Source organism: Coloeus monedula (genome assembly GCF_965178545.1).
Source record: "Coloeus monedula genome assembly, chromosome: 1".
NCBI lineage: Eukaryota > Metazoa > Chordata > Aves > Passeriformes > Corvidae > Coloeus > Coloeus monedula.
In genome coordinates this window covers 14,818,606-14,842,895 of record NC_138781.1, presented here as the reverse complement: position 1 = coordinate 14,842,895, position 24,290 = coordinate 14,818,606, and the positions used below count along the sequence as shown (strand labels likewise).

Below are 24,290 nucleotides of genomic sequence, written 5' to 3'. Positions count from 1 at the left end.
CAGATGGGAGGCAAACCTTCAGGATTATTCCAAACAGGTCTCATATGTTATTTGAAAGTACATATCCATTATTTATAGCTGAAGTATTTCTCTTGTTTCACTTACAATGAAACTCACATTTGAACATTTTATTGGCTTAAAAAGCATTATTCAGCCTGGTTAAAGACCTTACTTTCACAATGCAAACTGAAAAATACAGCACGCTCATGACAGAGCAGGCAAATAAATATGAAGGACAAATGCATGGATGCTAATGTGAAAGGCAACAGATCTTACCCATGTTGGGAAACAAGGGGGAACTGAAAGAGAAAAGACTGGGAAGTAAGAAGAAGAGGAAAGGAGACAAGAATAAGCACTAACAACCTGAGTCAACATTAACAAGAAAAGACTCCCTGAAGGGAAGAGGTCCCTTTCTCATGACTTTTCTGTTTATTGATTCAAATGGAAGTAGATAGATACCACATTGTGGACCTGTTTTCTAATTAACAAACAAACTAAAAGCTATAATTAAAACATCTGATTTAAAGAATGCATGAAAAGCAACCTTACTGTTTTGACTATAATCTGTTTAGTCTGCATTGAGCTTTTTAGGAGCTCAGTATCAGAGGTTATAGAACAGATGGAAAAAAAGTAACACCTGCACATTTTTTTCCCATAAGCTAAATAATAGGGCATGGAGTAAGTAGATACCATATAAGTGGTAGACAAAACCTTGATTTAGGTTCTAGAAGTTGTAAACACCCTACACATTGCAATTTTTAGTTACTGAAAATCAGTATTATATCTTTAGTCTGAAAAATAAAAAAAACCAAACAAAATCCTCCCAGAAAATTTTAGGATGCAGCAATGTGTCAAACTTGCTCATCAAAAAGTCACAGTTCACATTGCTTTTTCTTACATATCTTTTATAGGAAGGATGCTTTCAGCACACTGTAAATCAGTTGCATATCCAATGTCATTAGCCTTAACATAGTCTTCCCAAGGTTTTGAAGCTCTGCAGTGTCCCTGGTCACGCTCACAGCTTGCAGCAATCACGACTAGGTTGCAGACATACTCCCACCAGATTTTCTGGATCCAATGAAGCCACAAGAACATATGTGTTTGCACTGATCCCACGCTTAAGCTCACCACAGGAAAAGCTGCTCAGACTTGCTCTAAGCCTGCAGTTAAATGGAAGAAGACAGACAACTTCCAGGGACTGACTCAATATCCACCAGCTTCTCATGGAGAGTTGGCAAAGACAGCATTAGCCTGTCTGTCAGGCCCCTGGGTGTTCCGTGTCCAGCACATCCAGCTCTAAGGGCTGCTTCCAAACTAGGGGCAATATGTCTTATTTAAAACCTGCTGGTTTGTGAACTTATCTCCAAATACTCTCATGGGAAGACAGTAAAGTATCAAAACTCAATATCTAAAATTATTGACATACTGAGTTACCTGTGAAGGAAAACAAACACATCTCTCTAATAATGGAAACAGAAGATCGGTACTGCTTCTGTGAACACTAATAAGGCTGTTTATTTATCAGTAGTAATTCAAGTTTTACAACTTTTTATTTTTAGATCTTATTGATGACAGCAAAAAAATAATAGGGGGAGGATAGAAGGACAATGAAGTACAGAAGAGATTTTCACTTTGGTAGAGCACTGAGGAAGTACCAGAGCCTCTGACTGTTACATCAATAACATCCTTATTTGTTAGCAGTGAGATGGATGCTAAAAAGAGGCTAAACAGAGAATGGAACTAAGATAGAGTGCTGTATGTAAAATAATCTTCACTGATCTCAAAATTATGTCATCTTTACACGTCTTCCACATTTTTTTTATTATGGTTAAAAATGTCAGTATCCAAAGAGTATCTGATAATGCGTTCCAGAGAAATATCTAGGAAGCAGCCAGTGAGTCAGGCAGTCATGCTTTTGGTTTTACAGTGACACTACAGACAAAATTCATTTATAAGAGGGAGTATAAAAACTACACTTCAAAGTTTTGTAAGTATCAAGGAATTTTACTGGTAAAACAGGTAAGAAAAATAACTACGCATTTCACCAGCTAAGCCCCACTAAAGTTAAAATTGCTGGGAGGTTAAATATGTACATGTTTCTGCTGCCTTCCAACATTTTTACTGGTGGATCAATCAAGTGTTTCTCAGTGATGTAATTCTGTCCGTGCTTTGGAGCATGGTCAAGTAAATGGATTTTTTTTTTCTTTTTTTTTTTGGTCATCCACGTGCTAAATTTGAACAAATATCTACAACTTCTGAGACTTTCCACAGAAAGCAGAAAAGACATCTCAACAAGATGGGGAGCCAAATTTTAAACAAGCTTAAAATACAGGGCTTCTCTATATGGTCAAAATAAAATATTTTTGCTTAATTGCTTGATAGATACTGATGAAAAATTTTGCTGAACTTCTGACTCGAAAAAGTCAGACTGCAGGACTTCGCCAGCAAAGGAAAGTCCTGCCTAATCAGGTAAAATTTCAACCAACCAACAGCTGAAATTATAGCTAACTAAAATCTGCCTCTTATAATGGAAATGACAGACATCAGTAATTCTGGTCACCACCAGCTCTGTCTACAACTGAGTAATTTTATATTCACCCATAGAAATGAATGGAGTTTAGGGGGAAAAAAAACCTTTTACCTATTAAATCCAAAATACAGGCTTCACTACTGCTCTGCTTTGGGCCAGCCAAGCAGCAACAGAATTCCCACCCCACTTGTTTGCTGTGGTTACACAGCCCTGTGTTATTTCCACTATCTCACACATGGAGCCAGAAGAACTTGGAAGATGAAAATACTTTTGCTTTCAAACATTTTCCTTTTAAAAGCAGAAAGCTAAGTGTAATTCTATTAATGCATTATTACTTTGAAAGCACTGCAGAAGTCAGGAAATTCCAAGTCAATGCTATATTATATTCATTGTGCAGATGTACCACTTTCTATTCCTCTTTTCCTTGTTAAATATAACCTGTTGTGGCGTATTTTTTATTATGGAATGTGCAGCAGGACAGTTTCTGCAGTAATGCTGGAATCTCCACCCAGGGGAGATTAGTTACATCTGAAAGTGGACAGACAAAAATGAAGAATAAAACATGGCTGAAAGCAATGCACTGTGTGCCAGAAAATGGAGCTCCTAATCCATAGGACTTTCACTTTGAGACATTCAAGACACTGGTCATTTTCAGATAATTATTTGGGGTGTCTCCCTGATGTCCCACTAACCAGTAGCTTTGTTATTTTTTTATAATGCTCTGTATCAAAAATTTGTACTCAAAATTCTTGGGATGATTACTAATTCAAATATGTGGTAATTCTCTTGTTCTTTATCTATGCTTCACTATTTTGGAGCAGTTCATTCTAAACCACTCATAAAATTATGTAATACATATATAATTAAAATGAGAAAACAAACAAAAATCCTCTTCAAAACCAAAAAAAACCCCAAACAAACCCCAAGAGTTCTCAAGCGACTTACACTGATTTACAGCCCCACCTGTTCTTCCCAGAGAGAGGTCATCCTCTTGCCTCAAGGCTCTGCCTAATTGAGGATCCTTAATTACCAGCTCATGCTGCAGGATGTCTTCCAACCTGATCTGGCTGCCTCGCTCGGCTAATAGGGGGCTAATGGAGCTTTCCCCGGGGAGATGCAGAGGGGTGTCCCGGGGCTCGGGAAGTGGGGGAGCAGCGCCGAGCAGGGGCACCCACCCCCAGGGAGTGAGCCCCTCCTGAGGCTGTTGGCTGCCAAATGCACATCAGGAGAGTTTCCAGAAACCTCTGGCTTATGGCGCCGCTAACCAGGCAGGAATTAAATACTAGAAGGCAGTTGTGTTGCTTGCCATTTCATATCTCGTTTTAAGCAGCACTTTGACAACAAAGTTCTTTCACTGGACTTTCTCCCCAAAGCACGGTTTTACTTCTCTTGTTGATTCTCTCTGCAAGAGCAGATTTTCCAGTCGTGTGCCAGTGACACCTACTTCCACCCATCCCTCTGCACAGCTGACTGCTGACAAATTTGCCTACCATTCAGTTGCGGGCAATGGATCTATTTCAGCTGTGCCACTCCAAGAAAGGACCACAACTGCTTTTTAGTTTTTACTTCCTTGAAGGGCAACTAATTACCCTCAACAAATTGCATTGAAACACTCTTGCAATGATATAAATTGTTACAAAATACTAAATACACACACACACAAAAATTTGGATGCCATGTACATCAATTCAGGTAAGAAGAAATGGAGACCAAGCACCTGCAGCTGTGTGTAGAAAAGACAGAACACTGATGCTAGCAAATCTTACAGTAATGCCCACTACAGACAGTTCTGTAGGTACCTAGTAGTGACTAATTGATCACCCCAAAAATCCTTCTTCAGTAGAGTCCTGTGGATTAAATCAGTGGGATTGATGCTGGGTTGAATCTGCAATTGCAGTTCTTGGGTTCCATGAGTAATGGGGCCCTCCTTGTATTTTCCTTGGATACTCAAAAGAAGAGGATATGAAAGGACTCCAGCGGCTCTCTTTCTTTCCTTCTGTAACTTCCTAAGATCCTCAGCTGTAACTAGGACTCCCAAGAGAGAATATGTATTCACTTAATGCTGACTTGACTCAGTAGAATGTGATGAGGCATTATCCCAAAACCTCCCTCTGTTCATCTCAAAGAGCCCTGATTTCCAAGGAATAGCTTCCTCTAAGTGCCTTCTGTAGATTCCCACTCTGGGAACAGTTGGATAAGCAGTGCTGCCAGGTGAGGAGGGAATGTGCTCCCTGTGATGGATGCATTGCCAGCAAGCAGAGCGCTTACCACTGGTCAGACAGACTCTGTTTAGGAAACACGTGGTTAGAACTTGACAGAGCAGCACCAAAAAATTCATCATGGAGAATGAAAACAAGGTAATTACCTTTAGCCTTGTGGAATGTGATCTAATTCCTAATGGGAGAGGCACAGAGAAAAACCTGACACTCTGCTCAATGTACATCTTAACCCCTAAAATGTCCTAACATATAGTCAATGTATATTAATCTTTGTGTGTTTTATTATTATAATTATATTTAACTGTGTTATTATTAAATCACTGGTCCTTATTATTTTCTGCATAACCCAAAGCTAATTTCTTAAACTCTTCGACTCTCTTTAGGCAGGAAAGTTATTCTCACTTAGCATCTTGCAGAGGAATTCAGCTTCTATCTGCTACTGCTTTGCATCTTGCTTCAATATATTTTGATTAAATATGGCAAGCTAAAATATTCTTGCTAATACTGAATGATGTTTTTCTTATGAAAGGATCCCAGATGGTCAGATAACAGAAGACAGGTCTGTTCACTGAAATTAATAGTAACTTAAAAATTGGAGATTACTAGTCCTTAACATCAAATAGCATCTTCTAAAGGGAAAGATAGAAAAATTACTGCTACATACTCATCCTGAAATTTACATTCTCAGGCTAGGAATCAATGTCCTGATATTAATTGATGCCTATATTTTCTTTTTGAGATCCTATCTTTAACTAGGATGTAGAAGGGCTCTACAAAGCCTGCTGGTGGATTGTGGTCCAAGGAGCACTGCATCTTCTTGAGGAAGCAGGAGTCTTCCCATGACTTCAGGAAGTAATGGATCTCTGTAATGAAACAGCATGCTCACCTTTCATACACGATCTAGGAGAATACAGGGAGAGCCATATGGCATGTCCTAAAATTAGATATCACTTAACATAGTACCTAATTGCAAGGCCACAGAGCCTACATCTGTTGGAACTGGGTGTAGCATGAAATGTCAAATGCAGATTTAGATCCAAGTAGGACTGCAAAAGGGAAGTGTTTTTGACATTCTTTTAATTGAGGAAGAAAATAGTTTCCTGATGAATTTGTTAAGATTATGAGGGGGAAGAGCAAAAGGTTTGGAGAAACCTGAATCTTTTCCTATCAGGAAAGTGGAATAGAAAGTATTTGGAACTTTTCTGCTATCCATGCCCCCATGCTATTCCCCAACAGAGATGTGTCCCCTTAGCTGGTGGTTAACAGTACAGTAGAAGTTGTTGGAACAAGAAAAGACCAAATGAATCCTCAAACACTTCTTGGTTAAGGAATTTCCCATTTTGTCTAGTTTCTCAAAGCATTTGGGAAGACTACTCTGATGAATGAAATGTTTCTGACATGATATATGACCTTCCATATATTGCATAAGTCAAAATCACACATAAGCACCTGCCCAGGACTGCTTTCCACAGAAGTTCCAAGACCGTCTTCAGAGTGCGGTTTGCATAACCTGCATGATTAGGATTTGGAAACTATTTTGAACAAGGAGGAAAGATACATTAACACATTGCCAAGTGACACACCTTCTCAAGCTGCAGGAAGAGATGCGGTAATGTAGCTAACATATTATAGGATAAAATTAAAACTCTGTGACTGAAAAGAGAAGCATTAAAATTTCCATTCTGTAATGTTGCCATCCAGGCTGTGTATAGTTGGAGCAGCTGAAAAGAACATTGATCCTATAGCTGGAAACAGTAGCCTCTTCAGCCACTTCACACAAATGGGAGAAAGAGTGGGTCTGCAGCTGCTAGTCCAGTGGAGCCTTTTTAATTTGGCCTACTGCTGTTTTCAGTTTGCTAATACATGGGGATTTGAACAGCAGCCTTGGCTGCGGTGGGAGTAATCTGGGAAGGGATGGGGCAGCCAGATGTGGGTATAACCAAGGGATCATGAATCTAGGCCAAGCCCATGACTTCGTGACCTTCCTAATCTTTAAAAATAGCTTTATGCACGTGTGTGTATATATAAACAAACTGTAGTAAAAGATACACATCTTAAATGTTATCTAAAATTGTTTTGCATATTTTTTAATATTCTGACAGGTAAGAAAAGCTAATGAAGAATGGCAACCTGAGCTCTGGTGTAGTAGGACATGAGAGACAGCATTGTGTTGCAAGCAAGTAAAAGAACACACAGATGAATTTACATGAAATATTTCCATTTCATTTTAGCCACGGGCTTTGCTCTGGTATGTTTGGTGATTCCTGGCTGGCTGGGTACTGTGTCTATATTTTCTTTCATGTATGAAGAACGGCCTGTTTGCTAAGTTTGGCATTTCAGACTAGGTAGTCACAGCAATGGACAGGTCTGTCTGTTTGCTTTTTTTTTCTCTGATCTTGCCCAAGTCAACAGAAAGGGTTATCCATCACTATTCCACAGGAAAAACAAGCTGGGAAAAAGGCACCAAAACAGTTTACTTAGAATTCATAACAGTATGCATCAGTTTAAGGAGAATGGAGGCCCAAGCTATGCATATGTCCTTAAAATGCAGTTACAGAGGCTGTAAAACAGATGTAGTGCATTACTGTTCAAGAGAAAACGTGACTGTGATTTGACTCAGATTAAGACTAGCCTGTAGTTAGAATGTCTTGAAATAGAGTCTGAAAAATAGTTGCCCATAAGCTGTCAAAGGGGAAATTAACAGGAGTTGCAAACATAATTTTTCAGACCTTCTGGAATAAACATTTAAGCAAGAAACAGTGTTAAGATAAAAACATTACATAACGTGTAAACGCTATTTAGGAGCAGAGCAGTATTTATGAAGCAATCAGCAACTAAAGATGAAGCAGCCTAAGGTGAAGAATGCACGGTAGGTACAGTCCTGGATTCATGGTGAAGAACACCATTGAAGTGAGGAGCTTTTCCATTTTGCAAATTAATGTAACACCAAAATCTAGCAGTGAATCCCATGTAGTTCTTGACATTATTTAGAATAAATGACATGGCACCAAAGTACTATTATTAATAACAATTAAGCAAATTCCTTCTATCCATCTCTGAAAGATGCTGCAATGATGAATCCAAATACATCTGGCTGCGGAAACAAACTTTGAACTTTAGAATTGCACATCTCTGCAGAATAAGGCCTCCACAGTTATCCTCTCTATGTTAAGACTGCCGAGATGTTTTATAAACAATTGTCTGGATTTCAAGTATTTGTGGGGAAAAAAAAGCAATTTTTTTCATGCCATAACAAATGCATTTGTTTCTTTCGGTGTTGTGTGATATATAGTACATTATATGAAAATCCACATAGATGGCCTTGTCATGAAATAGTGTCTAAATATATTTGGCAAAACAGACATCAGCTGCAGGTGAGACAACAAATTCTAGGACTATTCACCCCACTAAACTGGGAGTGAAAATTAGAGCAGAGGAATGAAGTCATCTCCAAAACCCCAAACACCTCATGACAGGAAAATATACCTCACTGACTGGACTGATGTCAGGAGTAAGAGATGGGTTGGAATTCATCTCACTTTACTTACGTGCCTGTGAGATGTACCAGGCTCTGCTGACTAGATCCCCACTTGTCGCTGTTGCGCCAAGAACGACACAGTCCAGGATGAGGTTCAAAGGCCAGAAGGGGCTGTATTTAATTCTGTAACTCAGCTTATACAGCTTTGTTCACAAGAGTGGCGTAACACCATTGGGTGTTTGACCATCCGCCTTCCAGAGCGATTGGCTGAACATAACACCCATTTCCAAAATATTTTTCCCGGTGTGGAAAACAAAGACACAAACAGCTTGCACCTGCAATATTGCTTACAAAACTGTCTTTCACTGTTTCGCAGCTAAAGCATGAGAAAGGAAAACTTCATAAAATGCTTCAGCAGCTGGAAAATTCCTCTGCTCCTGCTTTTTAGCATCCATACCCACTAACTACAAAGGCAGTTGGAGGGAATGGCCCAGAAGTAAAACTACGTGAGGCAGCTGAGTCCCACACATGGTCACCTAACATGGTTACTAAATAGGAGTTACTCATTGCCTGCAAGAACTCAACTGCTCCACTGAAGGCCTACCAACAGCAACTGAAATAGGTAATGAATCTTTAAATAAAATGAAATTACCTAAACCAAATCAAATTTTAATTTTATTACTTCAGATAGTTTTTTTATATTTGCAAAACAGTGATCAGTCAAGATCCTGGAGACACATACAAAGCTCTGAATTACTATTTTCAGATTCAACCTAATTCCAGTTACTCAGGATTTTTCAGTTAAATTCTCTGGGCATATGAAGATCCGCCTCTGGTATTCCCTAATCTACCTAATTCTTCACTCTACCTGACCACCTGCAGACCTTTAAACTTGTGTTTTCTCTACCTGACTGCTCTTCAGCAACCGACTTGGGCTATTCAGAACAAGCCCAGCATGCACGAAACATTGGGTATGACCAATCTTTAATATGAATTTCCAGTAGTCACCTAGTTCCTCCAGGATATTAAAAACCAACATTCAATTATATCCTCTTCCAATAAAAATCTGAACCATTGTCACTCAGCAATGATGGAAATTCAACTTCCTAAAGAAAATTCAGATGGTCTTCATCTTTACTGATGAATATTTTTGGTTATAAAATACTTAAAATAATCATGGAATTAGAGAAAGATTATAACCTAATGTCCATAACATTTATCTAAGTGGTGTAGAGAGCGTTTTAAAGTCCTTCTCTTAGGATGACACAGGAGGTCTTGTCCTTTTTACAGTATTTAGTCACCAATAAAAGAAAATGAAAGTTCTTCTTAATATCTAAATCCCAGGGATTTAAGATACCACCCACCATAGATATCTCTGTTCAAATCTCCCCAGTAAGAACAGGGAACCTAATAAAGTGAATTTTCAAACAATTTAGTTCATAGAAACCTGTGGACCACCTGCTCAGCTTTTACAATTGCTCTAATGCAGGCTTTTAATAGTTGGGTAAAAAAAGACATTTTCTAGATGATCCCGCATAAAATCTTTTCAGACTTTTATTTCCACAAGGGAAAACAGAAAACTTTATTATTTGTATGGATCCAAACTAGGCTTTCCTTTTTGATATTGCAACTAAAAATTCTTTATAAGCATAGCCTTATGTGAGAATCACAATCCCTTTCCAATTCTGTATCAACACATGATCGTTCTTGCACTGAACTGCTGTTCCCTGCTCCAATAAACTCAACTCAGATATAATTACGCTAGAATTTTACACAGCTTGGTAGTTCCAACAAGTTTGGTCTATGCATCTGAGTTTCAGACATACTGCTTTTTAACACCATATGTTTGTAACTACCAGACAGACCTTGCCAACCCTGAGAATCAGACCAACTACACTGAGTGCATCAAAGCTTCACTTCAAATTCCAGAAATTAACCATTACAATATCTCTGTTTCTCCTTACGGCATTGGCTGATGATTTGTTGAGGTGTCTTAAGCAAAATGAGACTTTCAACTGTATTTATTTGTTTGTTTTGGTAGAGTCTCATACTTTTTTTACTGTTTTTCTTTATGTTAATTCTGTACATTCAGAAGAAACACTGCAAGCTCCAGAAAAACAGCTTTCCTTTTATGTATTAACAAACATTCTCTGGAGAAGCATTATGCACTTAAAGTGAGAAAAAACCAAAACAAGAGATAACAAATGAGTAACGCCTAACATTAGAATGTGTTTCAACTACTAAAAGCCCCAAATATAAATGCGAAGAATATGCAATGAAATAATAAGGAAATCAATTTTAAGTTGGGATTTAATGAGCTGTGTGAACCAGCTGTACAGACATCATAACAAAGGGAATAACCCCAAACGAGATCCAAATGAGCAATTGCACAAAACTGTGAGACAGCAAACAGCAAGAAGGCTAGGGAGCAGAACTAAATCAGAAATAGAGTGGAAGTTACAGAAGCAAAAAAACCATGAACCATATGTGAAAATATTCGCAACGCATTAGTATTTAATTAGTATAAAGAATAAGAACACTTAGCAGAGTCATCATAAACAAAGATAAATTGAAAACATGCTACTAATAGAAGCAGGCAATCTAACTGCACTACAAGTGTAATTTAATCAGCCACAAGTTCAGATGTAATTTAAAACAAAAAATAGTATTTTGAAACAGCATTTTTCTACTGCATCTAGTGGTAGAAAATAAAGTATTGAAGTAGACATTGTCATCTGAAATTCCAGGTATTTTGAAAACAAACATAAAAACCCCACAACTGCTCACTATCTACAACTTATACCCAAATTTGCATTACCATTCCATTTTGAATACACAAGGTTTGCCTTTCGGATGAAGAATGTGAAATTACCTTTTCAAGTTTTTTCTCAAATCATTTTTTGCTTGTGTGAAGGCTCTGAAACAGAGATCACACTGCAAATCAAAATTAGTATAAGAATGGAACAGTAGGTCCTTGTTATGTTCTGGTACATTCATTTTTTACAGCATACTAACCTGACATAGGTGTCAGCACAGGCTAAGTGCTTTCAAGAGAAAAACAGTATGCAACAAGTAGGGCAAAAGAAGAGCAAGAGAAACAAAATGGGTTTGAAGGCCTTTGTGACCTTCACAAACATGTTTTCTTAACAAGGAAGACATTAGAAAAGTCCATTGCATATATGCAAGTCATTATAGCTATCTATAGCTATGTACTTATTGATGACTTATGGCAGAGTTACACCCTCACATTTACATCTTTCAAGCAGGTACAATCTCCTTAAGTTGTGCAAAGACATGACAGTTTATAAGACCTCATAAGCTTCAAGCTTTAAATGAACAAGTAAATTCATGGTAAAGTATGGAAACAAAAAACAAAATTATGAGATGAGGAAAGCGTAAAAAAAGGTAATTTCCCGTGATAAATATTTACAAAGTCTGCTCTAAATGAATGTGAAAATTTCAAGCAGCTTTATCTTTTTTTGAGACTATACAACATCCCAGGGTACACCTTCAAAACTTATTAGATTCATTTGGAAGCATAAATAGAAGTTGGAAGACCATCTGAAAGGGCACTACACCTCCATGTTGTTACCTCTAAAATCAACATTTTATTCAAGATTAGCTCCCCAGCTGCAGCAAACTATGTATTTCTGTGTCATTGTTCTCCTAACAAATCTTTCAACTACAATTCCTGTAGAGGAACATAAGTGCATTTAACAAAAATCTAAAAGAAATAATCAGCAACTGAAAAATAAATTTTAGGAACTGACATTCCAAGAAATACATGGAATTGAAAATAAAGTTTCACTTATGGAAAAAGAAAGAAAGAAAGAAAAGAAAAGAAAAGAAAAGAAAAGAAAAGAAAAGAAAAGAAAAGAAAAGAAAAGAAAAGAAAAGAAAAGAAAAGAAAAGAAAAGAAAAGAAAAGAAAAGAAAAGAAAAGAAAAGAAAAGAATCTCCACAAATCAGGAATGAAACAAGAAACATCACACAAGAAATAATAGAGTAATTTTCCACTAATGACTAAATTCATTAAACTAAATGAACACCCTTAAATCTAGACTACTCAAGACAGGATGTGAAACTTCATTTCATAAGCATCAATAAGGAGTAGGAATACAAACAGAGTACTGCTTTTATTTAATGATATATACTTAAGAGATCATAAATCATAACATAACATACAGGAACATTTTTAAAATAGGAAAAACCGTCTGTAAGAATCATTAGCTGGTTTTTGAGCATCCATAAAACAGTCTGACTATGGAAGTATTTTATTCTTGTCTTCAGACAGTGGAAATAAATTTTAAAAAAGGTGAAGTACTGCAGCTATGCAATCTCATGTTTTAACTACAATATGCCTATTTAGGTTGCCTAAACTCCCATACAAATTATATTACTAGAAATTGTTGTGGATTACCACTGTCTTAGAATTCCTCCTTTAAAGAGATATCTTCTCAAGACTGCCACATTTAGGAGGATGCAGAAATATACCTCTTTGCTGAGATTTTGCAAATGAATACATTAATTAATTCCTGCAACATTGACTGAAAAGTCAGATTGAAAGCTGTGCACCCTAAAGAAAACCCGGATTTTCCATTCTTGCAGCACAAACCAGTTGAAATTACATAATCAACATGTTCATGTACTGCAGAACATGACAAAAATAGCAGGAATTTTACCTAGTTGCTTTTCATCCAGGATTAGAAGAATGTAGAAGGCAAAAATCCTTTTATGGTGGCTGCATCCTTAATTTAGGACAGTAAACAATGGGAACTTCCTATACAAAGATGTGAAGCACCCAGTTGCCCAGATTAAATATATTAAAGTTAAAAAATCAAATCCCAAAAAAACCACCCTGTTTACATATCTATTTACAAGTCATGAATGAGACACTTTTCACAATGAATAGTGATTTGGGTCATCAAAAACTTGATGCAAAACATTATCCTCTGATTTTTTTAGTTTCTAGACCTCCTTGGTCTCAAAGATAACATATAAAAAGGTTGCTTTGGTTTTCTCTTCTCATTTATCCAAATTGTAGCAGTGTACAGCTACTAATGTTCCTGCCAGTTCCAGTTCTGCCTTTCAGAAAGTAATGGGCACCAGGAGTTGTCAGCAGTTTCTCCCAGTTGCTTGGAAATCTCAAGAGACTCAAGTTCAAACAGACATTAAGGCTATTGGAAAAAGAGCACAACAAACACCAGGAGACTGTTTCTCTTCTCATTCTATTAGGAAACAAAAATTGCTCAAAAGGAAGAGACAAGAATTCTTATCCAGAGGTGAAAAGTGATAAAACTCAATGAAAATAAGCTCTTCAAAGTTGCTTGAAGAAGGCCTCGAACTTTGTGTGGGCATACAGGAGAATATTCTTACAAATCTACAAATCTGCTTACAGATATTATTTATTATTTGTAACTGCCTTCTAAAAACATGACTAAACTTAAGAACCTAAAAACTTAGCATGAAAACCTATATCATATTTTGGTTCATCCTCAAATTCATCCACAGAATGATAAAGAGCATCCAACAATTCCAAAAGACCTTAAGCACTCATTTGCAAACAGTTTCACAGCCATGGGTTATCTTCTGCACAGAAACTTGACAAGCAAGGATGCTGAACTAAAAACAAAACTCTGCCTTAAACTTTGTAATTTGCTCACTCGAAATTGGGGGTGATGAGTGTCACTCTTATCTTGTAGTTGGTTTCATGTGGCAGTTCTTAGCCATCCTCGTATTCGGGGTTCAGTACTCTCAAATGATGCCAAATCTAATGCTTCTGAATGACTCCCATTAGTCCATCAAGCACCTGGTACTGTTTGATTTGCTACCCTTCTTTAGCCAGTCTTGGGTTTAAAATGTTGAGGTCAGCAGCCAACCATCACTGAGTAAAGATACATATGTAAAAACAATACACCTACACTTACTAATTCTTTGAGAGCTATCAGACAAATGATTGATACCTGCAAACGCTGTTCTCATGTGAGTATCCAAACCCAAGGCTCTTCTACATTTTTGAGGGTACAATTAATTAGGAAAGTATCCCTTTGGATCTTTACCTAATTCTGCATCTGTTTTAGCCCAATACTTCTTTTCTAAGCCCTTCTGATTGTCCAGACTTTTGTGGGACCTTCTGATGCGAGGTATGCCCATAAACTGGCACTGTTCAATAGTTCATTTCCTAGATACATGTTTTGCTGCTTCCATGAAACGAGGTGCCTTGTTACAGAATGTGAATATACAGGATGTAGGATATGACAATGTAGAACAGCTGAAGGCCTCAAGTTCTGTAGTGTATCAATTTCTTATTGAAAGTATCCCATTAAGTGAAATGCTTTCACTGAAATTTAATTTGTTTAGATAAAAGAATTCCCCAGAAGCACAGAACTATAAATTCTACAGAATCATGCCAAGAGAATGAAAAAAAAAAGAGAAATAAGGAAAGCTAGAAGCAAACTTACTAAATTATTTTATCGCCTGAAGTGAAAAGCAAGAGTAAATAAATACTTAATTTTTAATACATTAAATAAGTTTATTAAGCAGAACAGAGGTTGCTCATTAATCACCCGTGAAAAACTGGTCTCTTTATTTTTTAGGGCACAGAATTTTATACCTCTCCTCCTCTTCGTGACACAGGGAAGTAAGAGTAAGGAAAGCCCAAGTGCGGCAGATTTCACGTACGGTGGAACGGCGTCACTGCGGTCCAGCTGTTTGCTTCTCGCTCAGCCCTGCAAGAGCAGCCGCCGATCCCGGGGAGCCCCGGCCGCTCCCGCAGCGCTGCGCGCCCCGCCAGGTGCGGGCACCGCGGGCCGGGAGCGCGGCCCCGCGCCGGGACAGCCCCGCGGGGCGGGGGAGCCGCGGACCTGCCGCACCTGGGGGCGGCTGCCGGGGGCCGCACCTGGCGGGGCGGGCGCAGGGCCGGCCCCTCAGCGCGGGGCTGCGGAACTACCCCGCGGGGATCCCCAGGCGCCGCCCCGGGGGCCGGTGACCACCGACGCCCCTCACCACGGCCCCGGCCCCGCCCCGCCCCGGCAGCGCGGGGGTCGGGGGCCCCGAGCCCCCCCGGGCGCTGCCGCCGCTCCCGGTACCTGCGGGCGCAACTTTTCCCCCGCCGCCGTTCAAACGCGCTGCCGTAAAGCGCCCGTCTCCCGTGGCAACAAGGTTCCGGGCGAGCACTAGGTGTAGGAAGGTGATGTAAAAGTAAAACCACCCAGTGTCGTAAACCAGGTCCGGGGGGGAGGGGAGGGAGGGAGGGGGGCGGGCGGGGGAGGAGGTGACTGGAGCATTTAGACACCAGCGAGCGGATCATGGCGGATGGCCCCAGGTGTAAGCGCAGGAAGCAGCCGAACCCGCGCCGCAACAACGGTCAGTCACCCGCGGGGCAGCGCCGCGGCCGCGCTGGAGCGGCGGCGGGGCCGGGGCGGGGGCCGGGCAGAGCCGTCCCGAGCGCCCAGGGGGGTGGTCGGGCGGGCGCCAAAGTAATTCCCCCGCCGCGGCTCGCCGGGAGCGCGGCTCCCTCCGCACCGTTATATCCGCTACCTGGAGCCTCCCTCGCCGCCGCCTCCCTCCTCCGCCTAGCGGTGCCTCCGCACTCCGCCGCTGTCCGGGACCGTTACACGCTGCTTCCCCCGCACGCCCCGCGACCGCCCCGCCGCCGGCAGCGGGTTCGGGGGCCCCCGGCCGCGCCGCCGCCCTCTGGCCCGGGCGGGGACGCCGAGCCCCGCAGGGAGCGGCGGGGGAGCGGCCGCCGCCCGCCCGGCCGCGGCAGCCCCAACTCCGAAACTTGTTACCTGCGCGCTACCCCGGGCGGAGCGGGGCCTCCCCCCGGCCCCGCGGGCGGGATCGCCCCGCCGCCCGCCGGGAGCGCCTCTGCCGCCCGCAGGAGTTTCCCCCCCCCCCCCCCCCCGCCCCGCTCGCCCGGCAGCGGGCCGGCTCCTCGCTCCCGGCCGGCGCTCGCCTTTTGGGGGGCTGCGGTAGGGGACGCCGGCCGTCCCCGAGGGGCACACCCGGGAGCACACGCGGGGGAGGCACCGCCGCCGCAGCGGGCAGCGATTCGCGCGGGGGCAGCGCGGCCGCCCCGGGCCGGCGCCCCCGCTCCGCGCCCGCCCGCTCCGCGCCTCCCCGCCCCGCCGAGAGTTGGTGCCCGGCGGCTCCCCGCGGCCGCGCTGCCGCCCCGCCGGGCCGGTGGGGAAGGGAGGGCTGCGCCCGGGCGGCGGGGGCGGGCGGCGAAGTTTCTTCCCTTCCCTTTGGCTTCGGAGGTACCTGTTTGTATAATAATGGGTGGTAACGGTTTGGCCGGGGGCCCCCGCTCCGCTCTCCGTGCGTGTGTGACCAGCTGCTGCAGTCTATATAAGGAATTACATTTACATTTCAGACTTAAGGGCTGCTGTGGGGTGGTGGTTTTTTTCCCTTTGGTACGTGTGTTACTTTAAGATGCAATGGGAAGGTACACGGCGGGGGGAATAAACGCTCATAACACCCACTCTCTACTTATTTTGTGGAAAATGGAGAAGTAGTTCGGTCCTCGTAGCACGACTCTTCGCAGGAGGATGTAGAGCAGGCGATTTTGTAACCCTCCTTGGCAATTTTAGGTTTTATGTGGCATTTCCTGTGCAGGGTCACAGATAGGAAGGCTTTGCCTGCGATCTGAGATGTTTTCATATGCAGTGAACAGTCGCTGAAATAGATCGGAGTCACGATCGGTGCTTCACTTCACCTCTCTAATCCTGACTGTTCGAGGCGTAACGTGGTGATAAATGACGGCCTTTCCAGGGGCTAGCGGGTTGGTTTGATTACGTTGAACTTGAAAGGGTTTTCTTATTTTTGCTGTGTGCGTTTTCTAGCAAGTGTTCTTGTTTGCACGCTCATGTTATTAATTCCTTGTCCTACTGTAAATATTTATATTTAGCTCATGATTTGGCTGTGTTAAAGGTAAGTTTGGAAAGTGCTTTTCTCTTTACCTTATTAAAAATGTGGATGATCAGAGAAAGGGGCTTTTCTTGTTGCTGACGACATGTGTGTGACATGTGAGTCTGAACCACCCAGCGTCTGTGCAGGAGCTGTAAACATGTTTACCTGAACAGGAAAGAAAATGGATTTTTCTCTTAAAGATCCAGTGATATGAATACCATACTCTTAAAGCATATCAACAGATGACTCGAGAGAGAAATTTTCTGAGAACCTGGCTTTTGAAATCGACAGGAAAAAAAGATCCCTGATTGCTGCAGCAAATGGCAACTTGTGCAGGTAGAAAAAAAAGATGGTGTTTAGTTTTCTCCTGCATGCATGTCAGCCCCCTCCTGTCTGCTGCTTTCATTCTCAGGGGAGGGATTTATTTACCACGCTTGCTGTCAGTGTTTTTCCTTTGTGCTTAATATTAGAAAACCAGATTTAAGGCTGTTTAGCATGAAACGTTTTGTCTGCAGTGTGTATCACTCGCAGAAAACAAAAGGTGTATAAGATGCGGTATCATTCCAGGTATCTTTCATCTTCATCACTTTTGGACCTCATTGCTGCACCCACTTTATTGTAAAAAGCCTCTGAGTCTTTATCAACTAGTTCTGCAATGTACAATGTAGTGTGTCTTGGTTTTGGCTGCTTTTGGTTCCTTTTATTGAGGAATTAAAACCAACTTAAGTCATTGTGCATTGAAGCATCAGGATCGGTTAGATAATAGAATCTGGATAATAGAGATTTCTCAGCAGTGGGTTTATGTTTGACTTGCAAATATTTACTAAAGAAAATGCATAGAAAAAATGTTAACCCTTTAACATTTAAAATAATGAAGTAAGTATGAGGCTTTTTTTTCCTAAGTCTCTAAATGCACTTGGTTCTTTCAGGTATCTTCTGTTAATGAGGAATGAGCATAGGGGAGCTGCACCAGAAACTGGCTTGTCCATAGTATAAAAAATAAATTTTACGCTGTTTCCTCTCCAGGTTCCCACAGAATAGGAGATTATTAAGAGAGATTGCACTAGACATCCAGTATGCCAGTTAATAATACTGGGCTATGGCATCCAGTTATTATACTGTAAACTTTTCTTCTGTTTATCTCTTGTTAAACTTAACACAGCTATTCTTGTACTGTAAACTTTTGTTTTGTTTTTTCTTTCTTCCTCCCGCTTTCTCTCTGTGTTTGGGAGCCATCCTGGTGCATTAACTCTAGCTGGAAAGACAGTCTTATCTTCTTAACTCTAGAGCTGGTTCCTTTTCTACCTTGTTTATTGGTCCCTACAGGATATCAGCAAAGAGCCGATTGGTGCTGCCATTAAAGCCTCCACTTACAAGGAAATCTGGCACTTCCTACCTGAAGAAAACTACCCTGTGTCATTGTCCTTAGTTCTAGCCAATACACAAAAACATCTGCTACAGCAGAAGAATTAAAGGAGTGTTGAGATCATGTGATAAAGCACAAACATAACGCTGGTTGGGAGTCTCTCATCCTATCTACTTCTTCCCCTTCTCCCCCTCTTTTGATAGAAAAATGAAGAGGAGGAAAGAGAGGCATGGTTTGGGTATTTTTTGCCGGTCGTCTGCATAGCCACATTCTTGTGAGACTCCTGTGTAGACTTCATATGGGTTCAATATCAGCAAAGGTTTTCTTATTCGGAGTTGGTTTGCAGTCAGGATTAGTCATTTTCTTAGCTTCCCTCATATAGAATTGTCTTAGTTCGTATTAAACAGCAAAACTACAAGTGACACATCTAGTTTTTCAGCAATGCTGTGAGATAAGTAAAACAAACAAAATATTTACAGCTTTCCTTACTAGAGTGTTAAAAATATGCCAACCTTAAATATAGATGTTCAGAAAATAAAGTAAGTATGCTTCAGGTTTTCAGATGCACGTTTAATGGTAAAAGGAAGAATGTATGAATCTGAGTAAAGTCTGCATGCTGTCAGGTACGTGGGAGGAGAGGGTATAAACCAGCTTGCTTTTATTTATTTATTTGTTTATTTTACCCCTTGATCACAGTGAGTTCATTACTAAAAGGTTATGTAGATTGATTTGTTAGAGTGCTATTTCAGTTGCTTTACAGTTGATTCTCCTCTCTTTTTGTTTCTATTAGATAACAATTTAATATAAAATTTTGCTACCAAGCTAAGAAGTGTAAGAAGACTGTAAGTCCCTTTGAATAAGGCAAAAGCATGGCCTATTTCTTTTAGGTCCAGGGTGTTAACTACTGGCAGGATGTCAGGTGTTAGTGACACTTGGGATACAACATTCCTTGTTGTGCCTGTCTTCTCTTGCCCCCTTGCCTTTCTTTTTCACTAGGTATCATGTTTTCACTCTAGTGTTAATTTAAATTTGCAGTTTGGGATTTGTGGAATGTATCCCGCGTTAAAATTCCAGGCACAGTGAACAGATCTACATGGACAACTGAATTAACTGTTTGAGACCAGGGAAACCTCCTCTCTTATAAACAAGTAATACTTTTGTTTTAATGTTAACTACTGAAACATAATGAGCTCTCTTAAAAAGGTCACTGTCTCTTCATTTTTCTGTTGGCAATCACTAACAGTTGTGAAGCAGAGTGTCTTAAGGTAATTAACTACCTGACGCAGTTGGTTTTTTTTAAGGTGATTTGTTTCCTGAAACAATTTTCCTTGCTTGTAGGGCTCTGTACATGTGCTGAAAGGTTTAAGGAGAAGTAGCAAGAAGACAAAACTTTTGTTTTGACATGGGCTTCCCTGTCATAGGAATCACTCAATTTTTTTAGTTAGAAGTCTGAGGATTTGACTTCTTTGAATTCAGTCCAAATTTTCTGTTGAATATTTTTAGTTACATCAGATAGACTCCATGGGGAGGGGTTTCTGTGGACTTGGGGCTTTATGACAGGTCCTGTTAAGCGGTGTTACTGGCTTTGGTTGGGCCCTTGCTCTCTGTAAGCAGCTCCTCTGTGGACAGAGCAGGTAGAAAGGGTTCTACAGCTGCTCCCTGCTTCCTTCCCCACTGAGACTCTGGTTGTGGTCTTAACCTGTCATTTCTTCTTATAGAAGTTTTCCAGTGGTGGGGGGAGAGGCTGACATGCTCTGAAGTCAAAATGTCACTGTAATGCCTTTCTTCACGTGGAAACATCTGTTTTAACAGAGTTTAAAATGCCAGCAAGGGATGGAAGACATTTTTAATGTGTGTGGGACTGTGTATTACTATGGTAAAGAAATAAAATCAACACTGTGAAACTTGACTTGTAGGTTTTTTGCTTGTTTGGGTTTTTTAACTGATTTTTTTATAAACTGCTGGAACTACATTATCTGGCCAAATGCCTCTTAAGAATCCCTGCTTCTAAATTCAGTCATTATTATTTATAAAAAAATATAAGTGTATTGCTCTCAAGTCATTAGCTGCTTGTAGTCACTTTGAAAACATCTAACTAATTGATACTGCAGGCTGACTGGAGTAGGTGTACTTTGTCAACTGTAAACCTGATCTTTAACAGTACATACTGCATCTCTGGAAATCATAAAGATTCTACTCATGATAGGTTTCAAATACCCAAAATTAGAGGTGGAAAGCCAAAAATTACTCTGTTTTTATGTAGGCTTTCATACCATATTGCAAAGTACAGTTCCAGATTAATTTTCAGCTGATTAACGTCAATATTCCTGAATTTTTGATGGTTGTTACGTACATTTTTCAAGAGGACTCACATGTAGGATCTTTTCTGTTTTGGGCAAGTAAGCAGAACCCTGTCTTTCATTTGTGGTCTCAGGAACATTGGTGCTTCATTCTGGCAGCTATAATAGGCCTGTTATTTTTGAGAACTAAATTCTCAAGTGACTTACCCAAGGTCACACAGGAAGTCCATAGCAAGACTGGGTCTCAATCCATTTTTAATCCTTGGGACTACTCTTGCATTTGGCTTGATCTAGAGCCTTAAAGAGAAAGAATAGTTTTGTTATTTGGTAGTTACTATTCCTTTCAGCTTAATTGTTTAAGTTCTTTCATATTTATTGTATTGGAATATTTGTACTTTCAGCAAACAAGTAGCAAGATGCAAAACTCAATTTTGTCTTTAGCCATTTTTAGATAGTATTAAGATAGTATTTTCACTGGTGATGTTTCCTGTCTTCATAGTCTATGTAATGATGTGCCAGAGAAGTAGAATGTTGTCTTCTGATGTGTTTTGTATTCCCAAATCTTAAGTTCAGTGATGTGAGGGTAGACAAAATAAATCACATCAGGAGGGAATCAGTTAAAGACTACACTGAACACCGCTACTGGGATGTGGAGGATTTTAAGGAGGCTGTTTTCTTGGAGTTTAACATCTGGGCAAAAATTATTTCATCAGATACTGGTTTTATTGTGACAGTAATGACTAAAGAAGAGTCTCAGCGTATTACCAGTGTTTCTAGTATTTGAAAATGGTAAGTAAATAAAAATGCATAAGTCCTCCTTAAAACACAAATTTCCCAGAAATGTGTAAATAAATGCTGGGCCTGGTGTGCTGGTTTGGCCAAATCTAGAAATATATCTTCTGAGAGAAGGCAGGTTACAAACCACTCCTCCCCCACCACCAGTTTAAAGGCATAGAAAGGAATATATACTAATTTCTGGGCATAGTACAGCGATAGGGAATACAACATCAAGTCACCCCAAGACACCTGGTAAGTCTACTTGACTGGGACAAACACATGCAAGTCAAGGTCTTACCACCACAGCTGCTTGTCACAGGTGGAGCTGTGTGGGAAGTGACTGTGGGTACAGGTGGGTGCTGCTCCTGCCTGGGAAGTGGCTGTGGGTACAGGTGGGTGCTGCTCCTGCCTGGGCAGCGTGGGGCAAGGTGGGTGTGAAGAGTGTTCTGGTATCTTCGTTAGTGAAGATGTGTGGTTAGCCCAGTCACGAGATGCTGCAATACATCAGTTTGGGTAGGGATTCTTTCCTGCTGAGGGAAATGCTGTTTGAAGTCTTCAGTAATTAAAAAAAAAAAGAAGTGGACAAACCCCCAAGCAAAGCATAGAGAGCAGAGGGTTGTATGCATGAGTGTTGGATGGGTGAGGCAAAGCATGTGTGGGGAAGGAGGGAGAGTGGAGTATGGAGGGGAGTAGTCTGCTTCTCACTGTAGGTCTGATGCCTGATTTCTCATGCACCTTGCTGGCCTTCCAGGGAGGAATGTATTTGGCTGCTGCATGAGAAGATCACAGTGGTAAATAGCTTTGACCTCAGCTGTCTGGGTGATGCCTTGAAATACTGGAGTTGTTGCTGAGTTGTATAGGGGGTTTCATGAGTGTATTTTTTTGTCATGCTTTCTGCTTCCATGTTATGTTGGCAAGTTTTTTTAAATCTTTTATAAGCCATTGTCTCTAATCCTCTGAGTTGATTTTTTAGCTAATTATCATGTGCTCATGTATTCTCAGTCTTGGTTTGCTTTTCTGGTTGTCCAGTTCCTTGCATCTTATTTTGAAGTTGTTGGAAAGAGTAACAGAAGTTTGATATTTTTAAAAACTGTTCACAGTTGCAACTTTCTAGTCTTTAGCCTTTTCTTAAAAGAAGTAGTCACACAGAGTTACTTTTGGTTTTCCTATTGAACCACAGTTTATTTAATAATCTATTTATCCCTTTCTTGTATAGATAAGTAGTATTCCTGAGTGACAGTCAAGGAGAATGGGAAGTCCAGTCAAGAGGAGTTAGACTTGATGAATTTAACTGACTCCAGTTAAATGCAGCATAGCTTTATAGATCTACCTCAGGACTCCTGAGAAAAATACTACTTCCATCACACAGTATGTAGGCACCTTTCAGGCAGTAAAAAATACATGTACTGAGTCTTCTCTTCCTGTATCTTGGCCTATACATCCAATTCCTTGTGTGAGTACCTGGTGGCTTACATTCATGTGTTAGGAGGATAGGTGATGGTACAGTAGAAAGAAGAAACTTGTTAAATTTTTATCTGTGTGTGGAGCAGCCAGGCAGTGATTCAGATGTTTCAGTTGGGTAGTGCTGCACATATTAACCAGGTTTCTTTAGACTTGTACATGTGTCCCCCGAAGGGACAATAGAGAAGAAAGGAGTCTTTTTTACTTTGCCTCAATCTGATTGTCTCAGATGCCCTTACTGTAATATAACTATATCCTTTATTTTAACATGCTTTTTCAGAGCAACAGAAGTTAACTAAAAATATGCTTTCTCATTTTTGAGAAGTCAGTACTGTTTGAAAGCAGCCTGTTTCAGTTCTCTCCTTTTCAGCTGTCATTCCCAGCTGTCACAATCTCCTTGACTTTACCCCTGTTGTTTCAAAGCAGTTTGGTTAACAGCTGCTGTCACCCAAAGGTTAAAACCTGAAAACGGGCATCCTTTACTGCTTCCCTTAAAAATATTTGCTTTCTGTTTGGTAGCATGTTTCTTGTTGCTCTCCCTTCAATGTGTTCCATTGATCTTATTTTTGGAGAGCTGTGTAAAGCAAATGAACATGTCTAATGATGAATGTATTCTTCGGGATGTGGTGGGGTGCTTAATTATGACTGAGAAGAGAGGAAGAAAAAATTCTTTGCTGTGCTGAGATGACATTGCATCCTGTTCAGTTAGGATCTGTGAATATGAGTAGCAGTCCTTCTTCAGGGAAAGGACAGGTAAAATTAGTTCTTTAAACACCAAGAACCCTCTGTGATACTGGAGTGTATCAGAAGGAAAAGAAACAACTGTTCCTTAACTAACCACATAGTATTCTGTGCTTCTTTTGATGCAGATATCCTCTCTTTCTGCAAGCTCCTTTGTTCTTTAGCTTCTCACAGGTCAAGTGATAGATCAGGAATGCTGGAGGAGATGGCAAGATCACTGGAGATAAATGAGTTATAAACCTTACCAGTCATCATGATCCTGAGACTGACTTTCATGGACAGCACTTGAAGTAAAGGGATTACGAGTCTGATGTGGTAGAGAATATTTTTACCTATGAACTAGTGTGCCTGTTCTTGTTAGGATCAAATAGTAGTTGGGCCAGTGATGCTAGGGAACACCTTCAGTTTTTGTGATACAAAATGTTTTCATTATTTCAGCAAATGTCCCTTTCCAAATTCTCTTTGATAGGCAGCTGACAGACACTGAGGGCAATTTTCTGTTCTATTTT

The 24,290-nt window shown here is 40.7% G+C and overlaps 1 protein-coding gene across 2 annotated transcripts in view; it reads left to right on the top strand.

Moving 5' to 3' along the window:
* The first annotated feature begins 15,396 nt into the window (after window positions 1–15,396).
* The window catches only part of ZEB1 (zinc finger E-box binding homeobox 1), a 121,816-nt gene continuing 112,922 nt past the window's right edge, over window positions 15,397–24,290 (top strand). Inside the window, exon 1 of one of the 2 annotated variants that reach the window (XM_082282973.1) lies at window positions 15,397–15,591. In XM_082282973.1, the coding sequence (XP_082139099.1) occupies window positions 15,534–15,591 (58 nt within the window). In that variant the 5' untranslated portion in view covers window positions 15,397–15,533. Of the gene's footprint in view, window positions 15,592–16,360; window positions 16,485–24,290 lie in introns of those variants that run through there. The other variant, XM_082282974.1, reaches the window with a different exon arrangement.